Source organism: Sorex araneus, chromosome X, assembly GCF_027595985.1.
Source record: "Sorex araneus isolate mSorAra2 chromosome X, mSorAra2.pri, whole genome shotgun sequence".
Classification (NCBI taxonomy): Eukaryota; Metazoa; Chordata; class Mammalia; order Eulipotyphla; family Soricidae; genus Sorex; species Sorex araneus.
The window spans coordinates 98,792,071-98,810,300 of record NC_073313.1 but is presented as its reverse complement, the minus strand read 5'-3'; the positions used below and the strand labels follow the sequence as shown (position 1 = coordinate 98,810,300).

General features: G+C 46.1%; 1 protein-coding gene across 2 annotated transcripts in view; it reads right to left on the bottom strand.

The window, feature by feature from the left end:
- The window catches only part of TMEM255A (transmembrane protein 255A), a 64,338-nt gene that overhangs the window by 32,110 nt on the left and 13,998 nt on the right, over window positions 1–18,230 (bottom strand). The window contains exons 3-7 of one of the 2 annotated variants that reach the window (XM_055122534.1): window positions 17,012–17,074; window positions 12,092–12,181; window positions 5,358–5,447; window positions 2,789–2,860; window positions 2,355–2,443 (exon numbers count right to left, since the gene is read on the bottom strand). In XM_055122534.1, coding sequence (XP_054978509.1) covers window positions 2,355–2,443; window positions 2,789–2,860; window positions 5,358–5,447; window positions 12,092–12,181; window positions 17,012–17,074 — 404 coding nt within the window. The remainder of the gene's footprint in view (window positions 1–2,354; window positions 2,444–2,788; window positions 2,861–5,357; window positions 5,448–12,091; window positions 12,182–17,011; window positions 17,075–18,230) is intronic. The other variant, XM_004606329.2, reaches the window with a different exon arrangement.

Here is an 18,230-nt window from a genome sequence, read left to right as displayed (position 1 = left end):
GGTGCTGTGATCTTTCTCTGCCTCACTTGTTCAGGCATTCCTTTGGATTCTACATTTGAAATTGCTCTTGAAAGTATTCTTTGCTTCCTGTGGTTTCCACACTAGATTTATCTTGGCTCCAGCCTCTTTGGTCTGAACTTCTATTTCTTTTATTATTTTTGGTTTGGGGCCACATCTGGTGGTGCTCAGGGATCACTCCTGGTAGTGCTCAAGATACCATATATAGTGCCAGGGATCAAACAGCAGCTGACCTTGTGCAAGACAAGTGCCATGAACTCCAGTACTATCTCTCCAGCTCCTGGACTCTTGGCAGTTGCCTTTGTTCTCAACCCACTCTAATCCTTGTCCCATGGCTCTCAACTGCTTCCAGAGTCAAATTCAAAGTTGTATCTATAGTCATTGAACCCTCTGTGATCTGACCTCTACATCCTTCCAACCCCAGAGGTGCTATACCTACCCTCCCCATCTCTAATCCCTTTTGCTTCATCTCCTAACTCCCCTCTTTTGCCTCTTTTAGGTTCCTCAGCTTCCTCATCCCCTTCTCTTTTTAAATTCTTTCTTCTTTTTTATTGATTTTGGGATTACACCCAGCAATGCTCAGGGCTTACTCCTGACTCTCTACTCTACAACAGCAGTATTCAGTGTACCATATGAGATGCCAGGGATCAAACCCAGGTCTGCCGCATGTAAGACAAGCACCTTATCCTCTGTGCTATTTCTTTATAGATATAGAATATTTCTTTGATTTGGAGTCTATATCTGGAAATTCTCAGGGACTACTCCCAGCAGTGCCTGAGGGACCTTGTAGTGCCAGGGACCAGAACTAGGCTTCCCTCATACAAAGCAATTGCATCTCCCAGTCCCTCCTCTCCTCCTTGATTGCTTGCTCCAGTACTGACTTTTGGTCTTTTGTTTTGAGGGGCTACACCTGGCAGTGCTCAGAGCTTACTTTTGCCCCTACACTCAGGAATCACTCCTGGAGGTGCTCAGGGAACCCTACATGGTGCCAGGGATCAAACCTGGGTTGCTTGCATGTGAAGCAAATGCCTTCCTGCTGTACTATCTCTTCAGCTCTTTTGAGCCATCAGGATCTCCACATCAACGTAGCCCAACTGTTCTTATCCTAGTATTGCAACGTATTCTTCACGTGTTCATCTTCCCAGTTAGTCTGGAAGGCTCTAATCAGCTGCCTCTGTATCCCTAATACTAAAATACTCTTTAAAAGAAACTGGATGTTTTAGCAGCAGGCAGTCAGAGAGCCAGAGTTGTTGTAGCAAAGCTAGCACCACGTGTGTCCCTGGGCTGATTTTTGAAATGTCTTTCCTTGGGGATCCACAAGGATCGACCTTTCAGCTCAATGGGTCTTGACATCAATGCTACCTGCTCCAGGAAACCTTCCCTAATCACTCTGCCTAACACAGTGCCTACCCTCCCCACCTTCTCACTTATCTACTGACATTTCTTGCTTCATTTTACCCCCAGAGCTCTCATCAACTTGATCTATTATATTTTCATGTTTATTGACTGTGTTCCCTGAAAAACTCTAAGGGGGCAGGGGCTTTGATAATTGTTTGCTACTTGCATTTTCAATGTCTGGAACTGGACCTGGCACAGAGCAAGTGCTCAATATTTACATGTGGAATGTGGCCAAACTGGACCTTAGACCAAAGTGCCTTGGCACCGCCATCCTTAATGTTTCCATGTTCTGTGTGCCTTGGGCCCTCATTATCTGTTTCTTCTGAGCCTCTCTCCTCTATATATTCAAAACGATGACAAGAATGCCACTGGCTAGAGAAGACCAGAGTGATAGTACAGTGGGATAGTTACACTTGCCTTGCACACGAATGACCTGGGTTTGATCCCCAGCACCCTATATGAATCCCCAAGCACTGCCAAGAGTGATCTCTGAGTGAAGAGCTAGGAGTAACACCCCTGAGAATTGCCGGGTGTGGCCTCATTACCAAAAAAAGAAGCTGGTGGCTAGAGAGACAGTACAGAGGTACAATTTCATACATATACTTGCCTTGAACGCAGCGGACCCAGGATTGATCCTTAGCACCAAGTCCTACCAGGAGCAAACTTGAGTGCAGAGCCAGGAGTAAGCCCTGAGCACTGCCAGATGTAGCTTAAACTTCTCCCCCTACCAAAAATAGGGGAAGAACGGTACCCACATCATAGATACACACGCAACAAAATCAGGTTTGGGACACTCTAAGCATGAGGCTTGGCACAGAGATGGCAGGTGTGCCTGCTAGATTAGCCAGAATGAATGGACAGACCATTATTTCTTGCCGCTCTGAGCCTTCTGAGTAGCCACCACGATCAAGTCAAGGTGGGGAAGGCGCTGTCCTTACCTGCCACAGTTGTAGAGATCACAGCAGAAGCAGGTGTTTCCCCGAATGCGAGGAGTGCAGAACTCACGGCTGAGATGAGGACAGTTCACCTGGGGGCACACAAGAGCAGAAGATGAGCCATCCAGGGAGGGCAGGGAGGCAGGGGCTGGCAGAGAGTCAGATGAAGTGGTCCCCGAGGCCATCTCTGGGCGGAGGCTCAACTTGCAGCTAACTCTAGCCAAAGTCCCCAACCCCCCTTCCTGAAGGGTAGCTTTGGAGAGGAGGCGGCATGGATGGAAGGATGCACACAAGAGACCAGAGGGAAGGGAGGAAACAAAGCTGCAAGTGTAGGGAAAGCAGGGCACAGAGGATGGGCTAGGAAGGAAAGAGGACAGAGGATGGGCTAGGAAGGAAAACAGGAGGACCATGACATGCACACTGCAGTACAGTAGTACCTCTTTAGCTGCCTGGGTAAGGTTCTTCATAACCCTCGCCGAAGGAGAATTTTTGACTGAGGAACTTATGACCTTATATAGGAAAAATAGGGTTGGGGGTCCAGGATTACAAGTGAACCGAAGGCAGTCGTTATTCATACTTTTACAGTTCCCCAAGATAATACAAGAGAGCGAGCACCATGAAATTGAGAAGAGACTAATGACATATCACACATCTTGACTTGGTCCCAAGTGTTCCATATTCATTTCTGTTTAACCATCTCTCATGGGGAAGGAATTTGCCAGACTCTCTTCACTCCCCCACCCTTACCCCCACACCAATGAAGGGCTTTTTCTGGTTATTTATTTGTTTGTTTGTTTGTTTGTTTATTATTTTTGTGCCACACTCAGAGATGTTCAGGGCTTACTACTGGCTCTGTGCTCAGGGATCACTCCTAGTGTTGCTTGGAGGACCATATAGAATGCAGGAGATTAAACCCAGGTTCAGCTCCGTGCAAGGCAAGTACCTTACCCACTGTCCAGCCCTGGGTCTGTCAGGTATTTTTTGCTATGTAATAATGAAGATCAGTGGCAACCAGGATTTTTATTCCATGGTGACTTTTTTTTATTCCTTTGTGACTTTTGCACCGTCTATCTGATAGGCTGTTGGCACATACACATTCTGGCTTCTTTTTTCTCATCAGAGGAATAGTTCAAAATATGGGAAATTTGTAATTGGGAAAAGGAAAAGTTGGTGAGGGAGGAACAAATGGTTGGGAGAGCCAGAATAGAACATATTGTCTTGATGCCTTGGGAGCAAGACTCTGGCTTCAAATTCCTACAAAAGGATGCCCAAAAGCTGTAAGATGAGGATTTGTTCTTCAGTTTGTTCTTCCTTTGTTTAGGTTTATAGGTAAGAGGAGATGGGCCTCAGGAGAACCGGCAGGAGGGAATTCATTATTCTACCTATGGATGATAGAACCCACCTATCTGCAACCCACCCTTTTCCGATTCTTCCCTGTGCTTTTCCGATACCACCCTCATCTGGTAGGCCAGAAACAGTACGGGGGGAAAGTACTTGCCTTGCAAGTATTCTACCCCAATTGTATTGCCAGTACCACCTACGGTCTCCCCAAGCACCATTAGGAATCACTCCTGAGCAGAAAGCCAGGAATAGCCCCTGAACTCTGCTGAATGCCTAAACACCTCGAAAATCCCTTTTTGTGGCCTTCAGACAAGATAGTTGCTTGAAGGATACCATCTTCTAACCTGGTAGTGTGAGAGAGTAAAAGACTCTGCTTGGCTTAGGTTAACAAGCCTTGCCTACCATGTATGCTACGTAAAATTGCTTTCCCTGAATTTGGACAAGGGAGTTGCCATATTTCATCTACTTTCCTCCCCTTTCTTCCAATCACAGGTTGATCTTTTTCCCACACTCTTCTTGGGATGGGTGAGAGATGACTTTCCTTTTGAGGGCAATAGAATACTAACTGGCCAAGCCAAGATCTCTTAGCAGCACACAGTAGAGGGACCGGAGCAATAGTAGAGCAAGCAGGGCTTTTGCCTTGCACATTGCTGACCTGTGTTCAGTCTCTGGCAGCCCATATGGTCCCCTGAGTCCTGTCAGGAGTGATCCCTGAGTGCAGAGCCAGGAGTAAGCCCTGAGCACTGCCAGTGTTGCCCAAAATCAAAACACAGAAAGAAAGTAAAAACAGATACAGTCCTGCCTCTGCAGAGCTTCAAAGCTGGCTAAGTATCTCAGTGGCTCTCATTTGTCCTTCTGACTCCTCCTGCATTAGACTCTGCTGTGTCCCTAATCCCTGCCTTGGAGCTTGGTGAGTCTCATGCTGTTCTTGCAGCTTGGAACTAAGTCCAGGCAACTGAGATACCAGCCAGAGACAGGCAAGGGGCCTTATGACCTCTAAACCCTCACTGATTCCTCTTGGGATCCAAGCCAGGCAGTGAGGGACTGGGCTCAGAGGGAAAACCTGGGACTACAGAATAACGTAAATCAGATTAGACTGCAGAAAGCTTTGACCTAGGAGCATGGGTCACTAACATTGCTCTAACCCACTGAACAGAGCCACTCCAAATGCCAAGCAGAACACTTTGGGCTATAAAAAAGGAGCCAAAAAGGACTGAAGTGACAGTACAGTGGGTAGGGCACTTGCCTCACCCACAGCCAACTCAGGTTTGATCCTGGTACCACATACAGTGTCCCAGAGCACACCAGGAGTGATCCCTGAGTGCAGACTCAGAAGTGGTAAACCTGGAGCACCACCAGGTGTGCACAGCCTCAAAACAAAAAAATTAGTAGTCAAGGAAAGGGATGGGGATTTCAGGCAGCATAAGAGACTTCCCCACAGGGGCTAGAGCAATAGCATGGCGGGTAGGGCGTTTGCCTTGCATGTGGCTGACCCAGGTTCTATTCCCAGCATCCCATATGGTCCCCTGAGCACTGCCAGGAGTAATTCCTGAGCGCAGAGCCAGGAGTAACCCCTGTGCATCACCATGTGTGACCCAAAAAGCAAAAAAAAAAAAAGAAGACTTCTCCACGAGGATTACAGCATTCATACTCCAGTTGACTCACCTCCTCAGCTTCCTTCTGGGATGTCTTGGGGACATAGTGGCACCGGTTAGCATAGAGTGGTTTCAGATCCTGGGGAAGAAAATACCAAACCAAAGGAGCAGAAGATTTGAAGACTAAAGGAGCAGTGTTACAATTGGTGGTAAAACATTTTCACACATTTGCATACACACACATGCTCACGTGCTCTGATGGATAATACAAGTATTTGGACACACACGTATACACCAGAGCAAGCAGTGACTGAGGGAGTCCTTTCTGAAATTTGCCCATCTAGGGAGTCTGAAAGATGATATTCTGAACACTGCCTTCTACAATTGGAGATCTCTCAAAAATATAGGAATAGAACTCCCATTCAACCCAGTGATACCACTGATTGGCATCTATCCCCCAAACACAGAAACATTTATTTGAAAGGATCTCTGCACAGCTACTTTATAGCCACACTTAACACAATAACCAAGAATATGGAAACAACCCAAATGCCTAACCATTGATGAATGGATAAAGAAGTTGTGGTATAGCTAAACAGTGGAATACTATACCGCTCTAAGGAAGAACAAAATCATTCATTTTGCAACAGTATTGATGAAACTAAAGGATATCATGCTATGTGAAGTCAGTCAGAAAGAAAGGAACAGATATAGAATGATCTTTCTCATATATGGAATTTAAAGATACATAATAAAGTAGTAATACAGGGCCAAAGGCAACAGAAACAGAAATTTAATCCACAGAACTTAGTTTGTGGGTAGAGCTTTTGAAGGGAGGGGCCTTCAGGACCTTGGGAGTGATAGGCGGGCATTCTGGTGGCAGGTGTGTTTGAATGATGTATGCATGAAACCATCATCAATAGTATTGTAAATCAGTTTCGGAATCAACAAAGATTAAAAATAAGTAGTAGAACTGCTTTAAAATGCTTTCTATTTGGTGTCTAAGGAATTAAGGAACAGATTGAGAGACAGCTCTCTTCAAACTGCCTCTCTGGTTTTTAATTCTGTCTTTATTTTCATGCAAAGAGTCTCCAGGAAACATGAGTTAAAGCTTCAGGTTGTTTCCCCCAGACTTCCAAAGGAGAGAGCTCATCTTTGATTACCTTCGGGATAAGGGGATCACACACTGAGTGACAGGGACTCCCTGCTGTCATGGTGACCCTACTTCCTTAGGAGGAAGAGCTTGGGAAGTAAAACCCCCAAGAGAGACTGGCAGATGTGGAGTGGAGGAGGTTTTGGGTGGTTGTAAATATTTTCCCCCAACTGAAATAGGAGGCATCTTTCATGTCGTTAAACAGGTTAGATATAGATTGTGAATTCGAAAAATGCTGCCAGAGCCCAGATAATGCACATGGGTTTTAATGACCACCGAGTTAAGTTGTTCTGCTGGCCCCACCAGCTTGCTGGGAGGGAGCTCTCAAGCTTGTGGCTCCAGATCGAAGAGATAGAGAGAACCCAGGGGTGTGTGGAAGCTTGAGGACAGAAAATGTCATTTACTTGCAAGGTGATGCCAAACATCTATGAAGTGATAGGGGCTACTGCAAAAGCAGAGTAAGATGGGACAACAGTTTGCTCATTTTGATTGAGATTTCGGGCTATACCTGAATGTTTTCAGAGCTAACTCTTGGCTTTTTGCTCAATAGTCACTCCTGGTGATGCTCAGAGGACTATATATGGTGCCAGGGATTGAACTGGCATCAACCACCTGCAAAGAAAATACCTTACCCCCTGTCCTATCTCTCTGATCCCTAGACAGTGATTTAATGCAAACTGATCTTCGACCTTGGTTCCAAGTATCCTGGTAGATGGAACTTAATATTGGTCCCTCCTTCCCTCCTTCTGCTCTTTGCGTGCCATTTCTAATTATCTTGGTGATTTCTTGTTATCATACTGGTAATTTCACATTTTTTGTACTGGTATCCCAGCCTGCTAGGCCATCAAGGAGTACCAAAGAACTTTCTAGAACTTTCAGCTGCTTCTACATGACCTCTGAGCTTCCCAATGTTCTGAAAGCAGGTTTTCCCACTGGCTTGGCCTGGAGTCAGACTGGAAAGGAAGGAAAGTGCTTGGGTTTATACCTTCTCCCCCCACCCAATACGGTTGATCTCCCATGCCTGGGTGATGGGATAAGCCACATTATGCCACCACAGCCCTTTTGATCTGCTTCCACAGACATTGTACAGCACCCAACTTCCCTACCTGAAGGCTGATAAGACTAATGGCTGCCCATTTGCCACTGGCTGCTCCTGAGGCTCTTAAGAAGGGCATAGGAGGTCTGGGGGGCCCACTGGAGATTCTTGGTCAACTAAATGTTGGTTCAATGCAAGAGCCTGAGGTTGCAGTTTACTCAGTGGCCCCCAGGGCTATATCCAGCAATGCCTGGGAGACCATGTGGTGCCAGGAATGCAGACTGGGTTTTGATGCATTCTAACCACTATACTATCTTCTAGCTCCTTTTATTGCTTTTATGCATTGATACCTCACAGAAGGTACAAACCCACGCAATGGAGAGGTGGGAAGTGATTATTGAGGTGGGACATGACAACCTTTTTCAGCTAAAGAATCCCAAAATCTCCAGTGAAAGGAGAGAAATAAAATTGCTTGAGATGAAACATCTTCTTTGAGCCAGGCCCTCTTAGAGCACATCTGCCTCCACATCCTTGAACATCCTCCTGCTAGCCCTGAGAAGTAGGGAGGGTTATTATGTTTGTTTGGAAGAGGAGGAAATTGTGGTATCTGGATGCAAAGTGACTTTCCAGCTAGTTGTAAACTTATAAGGTGGAGAAGGGAATGTGAGATATGGGGAAGGGAATGAGGGAGAGAAGGAACAAGGAACATTTCAAGGGGGGATGTAAGTAGGGTGGCATGGAAAGGAAGCTCCTATTCACCCAAGATAAGCTGCCACAATATTAAATGGCCACAGTCACAGGGTTGACTGGCTCTAATGTGGACAAACTGTTGGTTCTTACACGGACCAAATATGCCTCCAGTGAATCTGGCCCATAGGGAGTAAAGAGATAATATAGGTGGAAAGCTTCTCAGCCCTAATTTGATCCCTGACACCACATGGTCACCTAAGATAGCACCACGGACGGATCAATCGTTTTTCCTGAACGCTCTCCAGGTGTTTGTATGGATACTGTATGAATAGAAAAATTTTCAGATTCATCAGCCTTATCCCAACCCCCTGAATCAAATATGCCACTAGACTGGGGATATGGCTAAAGAATAGAGCCTATACTTTGCATGTATAAGGCCCTGGGTTTGATCCCCCAACACCTGTATCTATACCCACTCCTGTATAATGAAAAATGCTTCTCTGCAGGCCACTAGCTTTGGGGAGCAGGGGTGGTGGGTGTCTGGAGGGCCTGGATTCATGCAAAGACCAAAAGGTACCTAGTAAAGAATACTTTCGGGGCTGGAGCAATAGCACAGCGGGTAGGGTGTTTGCCTTGCACACAGCCGACCCAGGTTCGATCCCTGGCATCCCATATGGTCCCCCGAGCACTGCCAGGAGTAATTCCTGAGTGCAGAGCCAGGAGTAACCCCTGAGCACCATCAGGTATGACCCAAAAACAAACAAGCAAACACAAACCAACAAAAATAAGGAACACTTGCCCACAATAGAAACTGTATTTCCCTCTATTTCCTTCAACTGAGGTCAGTGATTCCAAAGTTGAATCATGGCAGAGAAACGCAAATCAGTGAGATTACACTTCCTCCCTACTGTGTGGGCTAGATATACACACTTCAGTGGGAATGTAAGATGGTGCAGTCACTCTGGAAAACTGGCAAGTCATCAAAAGGTTAAAGAATTACCCAGGGACCTTGCAAGTCACAGTGAGGTGTATACACAAGGGAAATAAAAAAAAGATGTCTGCACATGAACGTACACAGTGGCATTACCACAATATCCAAAAGGCAGAAACCGCGCATATATCCATGAACCGAATGGACAAGCACTACATGAAATAGCCAGACAACGGAATGTTATTATTTTATAAACAGAAATGAAATGTAGACACCTGTTCCAACACAGATAAGTCATTACATGAACGAAGTCTCGTTGCAAAAGATCACATATTACATGATCCTACTGACATGAAATGTTAGTTAATATAGGAAAATCTATTGAAGAAGGCTATAGAAATTACCTAGACCCAAAAAATGTAGGGTCTAAAGAGGTTCTAGTTAATGAGTATGGCGTTTCTTTGGGGGACTATGAAAATCTTCCCTGATGAAGAGGTTGAGAGCTTGTTCATAGCTTTTAGTATACTAAAAACTGCTTAATTATAAATAAAATAATTGGATAAAGCTTCTAAAAAGAAAATATGAGGAATAAGTGGATGAGGGGCTGGGAAGAAGCCATTTTCAAAGCTCATGATTGTCATCAAAATCTACTAGAGGTCTCTTTGACCACTAGGCCTGGGGTTGCCATGGAGACTGCCTCCTGATGAATACTGAGTATGATAATGAGAACAATCATGCCTCCCTTATAAGTATCAGGATTGTGTTGTGTCTTAAAAGAGGTCACCAATGTGCAGGCACATTGAAAAGCTACATGCACTACACAAAAGTAAGAAATTGATGCTCTTAAGGTGGCTTCTGATGACTACAAAATAGCAGGCACTCTGATTGCTACAAAAGGAGGTAGCGCTTCCAAAGGTAATAGGCAAAGATGGTAAGAATTACTGGGTCAGGGTGGCAGGACTGTGGATGCAAAAAGTTCTTGATGTTCCACTTGCACGGGAGGCAATGAAGCCACACTCTGTGGTGGTCAAGGGACTCTCACGGGCTCTGCGCTCAATTTCTGTTGTGACCCCCGGCAGTGCTTGGAGACCATATGTGGTACTTTAGACCGAACAAGGCAAATGTGCAAGGCAAGTGTTTTGTCCCTGGAACTATCTCTCCGGTCCTCTCACTTGCATTTTAAGAAGAAAAATGACTGCTAAAAATCAGAAGGAATAGCTCTCCTACAGAGGCCGACGCTCATATTCCTGACCTAAAAGAAAACTGGGGAAAAACAGGTCTCTCTCCCTTCTCTTATATGCCCCCTGCCCAGAAATGATGTCCTGAGATACCAGTGAAGTGATGACCTGGGTTGCAGCTTCAGCCATGTGAGTCTCTTGTTTGACAGACTGTCTCTAAGGTGTGGGAGAAGGAGCCAAGAACAACTTAGAACTGAACTAATAAGGTCACAAGTGATACTTCTCCAGATCCCAACTGGACCCATGACCCCGGCTCAGGATGACCTGCATCTTTAGCCAGTGACTGGAAAGGAATAAAATCTCATTTGCTTCACAGACTATTCTGATCATACAATTTGTCTCAAATGCAATTGTCTTAGTAAACCTATCATGTCTAAGCTGTTTGTGGGGTGTCTTTATTTTCAGTGTTGATTCTGTTGACTCAGGGAGTTGGTTGGGAGGGGCGAGGGGAATCAGTATTTGAGTTTGCTGGGGCACTCAGTAAGCTGTTGTAACATGCTCTCGACTTAGGTTTGTAGCCCAGGTAGATATTCTCTAGGACTGGGGGACAGCCAACCCGGGTTCAATCCCCCACATCCCATATGATCCCCCGACCACTGCTAGGAGTAATTCCTGAGTGCAGAGCCAGGAGTAACCCCTGAGCATCACCGAATGCAGCCTTAAAAAACCAAAAAGCTATTCTCTAGGACTCAGGGACTTTGATATTGGGGGCCCTTTATGCTAGTCAAATAATACTTAAAACTCGACTGATATTTCCCTCATGACCGTGCTTGTATCAAAACAACTGTACCTGCATTTGCATTTTAAGCTGAAACTCGTTTGTCCTAAAGGTTAATGGTGTTTCTTCTGATATTTTTTTTCAGGGGGTGGGTGCAGAGTGGGCACACCAAGGTTTGGCCACATGCAAGGCAAGTGCCTTAACCCCTATATTATCTCTCTCATCCTTTTTGATGTTTGCTTCTGATTTGGTACGCTAATCCTTGGCTGGGTCATGGATGGGCACTATGCCTGTTGTGCCTCAGGGAGCAGGCGACCTGAGGGTACATGTCTGGAGTTTTAGGAAACAGAAAGCATTTAAAGAGCCATAAGGGTTCCCGTGGAGTGCCGCAGAGAAAGCCCCGAATCCCAGGCTTTCCCCAAACACAAGCACAGGCTTGGGATTCAGGAATACAATGGACTTTGCCTGATTATCGTGTTTACAAAGGATGAAGGATTTGGCCCCTGAATTCCAGAACTGGGGTCTGTGGAGAAGCTTCTAGCCGCCCTTCCACCCCTGCACAACTCTCCAATCACTGCTGCAGGCCTCGTTCTTGCAGAAGAGAATCTCTCCCCCGGCTCAAGCCTTGTCGCGGAAGGGAGGGAAAGGGCCTGCTGTGGAGAGCTTCCCTGCCGCCTGGTCGCTTCCTGCTGCTCTCTCTCAGCCTTCTCCTGCCCAATTCCAGGCTACTGTCCGGGGCCCCTGTTCTCTTGGTTTTGCCATTCCAAACCTTACTTATGGCTCTGCCACATTTGGAAAGCCTGCTCTGGGGCCTGGAGTCTAAGAGAAACCCATATGGCACATCAAGGTCACATCCCTGGCTTAGAAACACTTCTGTACGTGTGCACCTGTCCCCTACTGTGTTCATTTGGATCGTTAGCCCCCGGAGGTACACATCCTGTACACATCCTCCCCCTCCCCTATTCCCCCACCACATTTAGGTCCCCCCGCACCAGCTCACTGAGCCTTCACACATTTCCATTCACTCAGGATACTCACAATGTGTCGGGCAGCAAAGACTCCATCCACGATAGCGCAACAGAAGGCCGCAATCACGCCAAAGCTGATGAAGACGATAGATGCCACGAGCTGCGGGTGGGGGAGAGGGGAAACACAGCAACTATTAGCTTTCCCCTCAAGTGGCTTTTGGGGCCTAGGCTGTGGCCCAACAGACTCCTGGCCTACCATCCCAGGATAATGCTCTTTTCAGTCATGAGTTTAAGGTGTGAGGGGGAGAGGACAGATCCCTGGGAAACTGGGGACTCAGAGAGGGGAAATGTTGTGCTCAGAGTCACTATCTAGTCTGTGCAAGAGTCCGGTGCCCCTAACTTTTAGTTCAATATTCTTCCTACCCTTAAGAGTGGCTCCATGGCAGAGTGGCAGCTGATGATGATGGAGGGGACTTGGGGAGAATAGGAGGAGGCCCAGCAGGGCCCACAGAAGCACTTCCCTCATGCCCCCCATTTTTTTTTGTTTTTAGGCCAAGCTAAGGAAGACGCTCTCTGAGAGCACCCAAAAAAATACCAGAAGAAGAGCAGGCACACTGGTATGCAGCGTGCTGTCTACAGAATGATTCCACTGTGGGCATCTTCTCTTCCCACACTCAGAAAAAAAGTCCCACCTTTGACGGTCATGCACTACAAGCCCTTATTTTGGACAGGGGCCATCCTTGGAGGTACTCAAGGGCCACCAAAGTCATAACAGAGATGGGAGTTAAACTACAGGCATTGCACATGCTAGCTATGACCTCCATCTCTTTGAACGATCTTCCCAGGCTGCAACCTCCAAAGGCTCTTTTTTTTTGGGGGGGGGGTGGGTCCTTCCCAGTGATGCTCAGGACTCACACCTGGCTCTGTGTTCAGGGATCACTCCTGGTGGGCTCAGGAGACCGTATGGGGTACAAGGGATCAAACCTGGGTCAACCACACAGAAGGCAAGTGCCCTATCCACTGTACTATCGCTTAGGTTATTGTGGGATGGGTTCGGGGTACCATATGGGGTACAAGGGATCGAACCTGGATCACACACATAAAAGACAAGCGTACTACCCATTGTACTATTGCTTAGGTTGTTGTGGGGGGAATCTTTCCAGTGGTTTTAGGGGCCATCAGGGCTACACCGAGCTGTGCTCAGTAGGCCATACAGAGCTGGGGGTCTAATCTAAGGCTCTGTGCATGCCAAACATGCACTCCGGCCCTTTGAAATACCTACTTGACCCCAACCTCCTATTTTTCTTACTCTGCAGGGGCCTGTCAAGCAGTGCTTAGGGGCTCTGCAGGCCACCCCCAGTTGGGCAGGTCTTCTGGTTTGGTCTTGAAGTTCATTGCTCGTAGTACTGGGGGCCTCTTGGGATGCTCAGCAGAGCCATGAAGCGCCAAGAATCAAACTAGGGGTCTAGAGCATACAAGGCATAGACTCCAGCCCCTACTCTGTGTGTGGGTTGCTAGGGATCAAACCTAGCAAGCCACATGCTTTACTGTCAAGCCATATCCCCAGTCAAACTCGCTATTTTTTAATGAAGCATCATCAAAATATTTTTGTACTGAGATCTATGTAAAGAATTAGAATCTGGCAGAAACTTCACGATACTTTAATGCTGTTACTAATGACACAAAACTTGCTAGTTTTGAAGGGGAGAGTCTCCCAGGCAGTGCTTCATGGTTCTGGGGGCCGCACCTGGCATTATGGAGCTTAACTGTGCAGACTGGAAGGACAGTTCAATGCTTGGGCCAGACAATGCAGTGCTGTTTAGGATCAGTGGTGTTGGGAGTCACCAGGGCCACACACCTCATAGTGCTCAGAGATCACATGGCACCACATGGCGCCAGGGATCACACTTGAGCCTACTACCTGCCAGGCATATGCTCTAGCCCTTTGTCCAATCTCCTCTTCCAGCGTCTATTTTTATTTCCTGTGAAACTGGGGTCTCAAGGAGGAGAAGCGGGGTGCTCAAGGTCACCATCTAGGTAAGAGATGGTGCCACTTTTAGTTCAATGTTCTTCCCGCCCTTTAAATAGCAACACAATGGCGAGTAGGGCCTGACAGAAACTGGCATGGTTTTGAAGACTCAAACAATCCAACATGGCCTTCTGCATCATTGAACATGCAGAACGTTCAACCGACTGAGATTTAACTATCAAAGACATTCTGCCAGGTCGACGTCTCTGAAAGTGATCAATTGTGTGGCTGCTATGAAATATTTCAGGTACAAAAATGATTGCATGCACTCAATGTTTCTCCACTTTTTTTTCTGACCCTGGTTCCCTTCCAAACTTGTTTCTGGGGCCAGAGCAACAGTATAGCTGGTAAGGGGCTGGAGCAATAGCACAGCGGGTAGGGCGTTTGCCTTGCATGTAGCCGACCCGGGTTCGATTCCCAGCATCCCATATGGTCCCCCGAGCACCACCAGGAGTAATTCCTGAGTGAGTGCATGAACCAGGAGTAACCCCTGTGCATCGCCGGGTGTGACCCAAAAAGCAAAAAAAAAAAAAAACATCAGAAACAGTATAGCTGGTAGGGCTATACTGTGGCCTTGCACACAGCCAACCCGGGTTTAATCCCCAACACCACATACAGTCCCCAGAATCCCTCCAGGAGTGATCCCTAAGCACAGAGCCTGGAATAATCCCTGAACACGGCAGAGTGTGACCCAAAAACCAACCCTCCCCAAATGATGTCCTTCCAGTATACCCACAAGCATGTGCTACCAGTTGGCCCCTTAGTCTCATGCATCACCATGGTTATGAATTTACCTCTGCTCCCCTGGGAATATCCTGGGGGCCTATAGAGTACTATAAGGCCCTCAGTCAAGAAACACTACATAGGAATCTTCTATTACCTGCTGCATGCTAGATAGCAGGTTTCTCTAATGGTCTTGCTATTACCCCGATATGAAGTTAGGTGTGTCAAAGGTAGAGATGGTTACCACTGTATCACCCACAGGTCAGCGGACCATCTGCTCTTGCTAATCCTCAGAACTACATACTCAGTGTCTTATTCTTGAGTTGTTAAGTGTTAGAAGAAGGAGGAAAAGAACATGACACTATGTTACTTTCCAAAGAGAAAGAGGAAATCGTAGGCACCTAAAGGTCCTTCTACTTCAACAGGCTAGGAGGGGCTATTTCTTTCCTCCAGGAGTTTTTCTGAAACCTCTTGCCATAAGTCTCACTTCACAGCCCTACAGAGGATTACTAAATAATGGATGAACGATGTCATAAAATTGGCATTATTAGCTATGCTCTGATCAGCTCCACAATTAAAACTCCCCGGCTAGTTTTGAATAATTGAAGCCCAAAATGCAAATACAACTGGCAGGAGGGAAGTCCAGGTGAAATGGAAGAAGAGAACTATTAGAAGTCCCCTGACAGCAATTTCCCACATTGCTGGGGAGAACATATGGCTAGAATTCTCTGTCCCTGGAGCTATTATGTTATCTGATTAAACCTGCTGTTAAATAGACCCCATTAGCTAAGTCTGGATGCCACAGAGACTTGTACTCCGAGAGCCTCCTCGATCCATCATCTAACACTCACCGGGCCTCCTGATTTACAGTCCTGTATAACTGCATGATGAGGGGTGGGAGAGATAGTACAGGGGTTAATGTACATACTTACATGCAGGCGACCCAGATTCGATATCCGGTACCACCTCCAGTTCCCTGAGCATCACAGGGTCCAGCTCTGGAGACCTCCAAACACTGTCAGCGTGGCTGGCATAATCCCCAGAACTGCAGGGCCCTAGCATTGACCCACTGGGCTAGCTTCGTTGAGAATTGTTAAGTGGGGAGGGCGTGGGGAGAACAAGACCCCTGAACACTGCTTGGGAGACCCCCCCAAAATAGTCTGCAATATATTAGCAATTCGGTCTGCACCTTTCCCTCTTGCCCTCTAGGAAACAGACTAAACCAGGAAAATATGCCGGCTTGCCCACGGGGCAGGAGAGAAGTCCAAAGGGCCTGAGTGCAAGCTTTGCTTACTGTAGTCATGGAGCCCATGTAGCGGAGTGGGGCTCAACCCTAGCATCATCCAGTATGACCCATAAACCAAAACCAACTCCCCAAACCTCTCAAACCACCTGTATGGATCGTCAGTAAGACACAGAACTTTCTACACTTTTCCTCAGACTTCCTTGTAATCTTACAATATACTTTGCTTGGAACATGGGTAAAGGTACTTTAGGTTGGCATCTTGCTTCTCTCTCGTCTTTGATGTGACTAAGTCTGTGTATTCTCTTAATCCAAGTTCCCCAAATTTTAATCTTTTAAAAGGTAGGAACCGTCTGAAAACTTCCCTGGATATTATGCCCCAGACACAGAGAGGGGAGGCCCAGGGCTTCAGTCACAGAAATCCTTGAAGCAAAGCTATTCTAGATGAGGGCAGTAGCCCTACTGGAGAAGCAAGAGCACTCTTTTGGGAGCAAGGAGGAAAAGAAGGGCAAGACCCAGATTATTCTAGCCATATGATTTAAAGAGACTAGTTTGGCCACCGAGGGGACATCACAGCCAGGAGAATAAGCTCCCTGTCACAGACCAACTGCTAAACAAGCCCTTGGCTTACCTTACCAGCCACAGTCAAGTGACTGTTTCTATTCCAGCCCAATTTTACTTTTTTTGTTGTTTTTTTTTGTTTTTTTTGCTTTTTGCTCAGTAAGCCCTGAGCATTGCATCACACCCAGCAATGCTCAGGGCTTACTCCTGGCTCTTCACTCAGGAATTACTCCTGGAGGTGCTCAGGGGACCGTATGGGATGCTGGGGATCAAACCTGGGTGGGCCGCATGCAAGGCAAACGCCCTACCTGCTGTACTATCTCTCCAGCCCCTCCAGCCCAATTTGAGCCTCTTGCAGAAATTTACTATTTTTCACTACCAATGTGGAGCTATTCCCTGAGGTAGACAATGAACCTATAGCAAAGAAAACTTACCATCTGGCGTTTGTTTTCAATCAGGTTTGAGCCAATGATTCCAAGAAACGAACCAAAGCCGAGCTGCAAAACAACATAGTATAGATAATACATGGGAATCTGGTCAGCCCAATGGAATGATTGTTCCAGCTCCTGGACTAGATATAAGAACAAGGAAAGTAACTGGGGCTGAGATGCTAATGCCCCTTACAGTTGTTCTTTACACAAACACAGTATGTGCAAAGTACTACTTCCACAATTTGTGAATTTTTGCCCTGTGAGAAGTTAAGAATCACACTTAGACAAATGAATATTGGAAGAGAGCCAAGATCCAGACCCCAAAGTCACCATCCAGTTAAAAGTTTAACTCCAGTTCTATCACCCTACTTAAAATTTTAGAATTCCTGGAGTGAGGCCTCCTGATATCCCATTCTCTAAGCCCCCGATGTACCTGCAGTAGCACACCACTTTTGATGGGGTGTAAAGTAGAAGGTAACCAATCTCGACCAAGAAAAATATTAGCACACAAGACCCAACCTATTACCAACATGTTAGTAATCTTTTATACAAGAGCTTAATATCTCCTGGGTGAGATACAACGATCTTCACACACTTTCCTCTAAGGAAACCTTTTGGGATCATTTTTAGTGGATTATTCATAACAAGCAATACAAAATAAATTATTTAGGATCTACCCTTGGAGCAGGCTTGGGTGGTGGTGAATAATTTGAAATAATGGTGGTGGGAAGGGGAAATGGTGGTGGGATTGGTGTTGGAATATTGAATGTAATAAATTACTGTGAACAACTCTATAAAAAATTAAAATAATCATACCTAAAATGTACCTCATCTACCCGAAAACTGAAAGTAAAGGTCAACCATAGCTTTTCAGAGCCTGCATATTTCCATTTCAATTTCCATTACCTAGCATCTGCCTGGTGAGTCATTAGGAGACATAGAATGGTAAAAAAGCACACATTAAATTCTGATTTAATCGTTCTTTTTCTTTTTTTTTCTGAAAAGAGATTTTGCAGTCTGAGGCGTAGATTACAAAATAAAGGTTTAAAAGGGCCATTTTGGATGCATCTGGCACACTAATCAAACCCAGGAAGTGCTTTAGAAATCAGTAAACACCTTAACCTAGACTTTTAGGAAAAAAGGTTTTTTTTTTTTTGAAAGCCTGTATTTGTGGTCAGCCCCCGCTGCAATTTACGTTAGTACTTATTCACCTCTTCTTTCA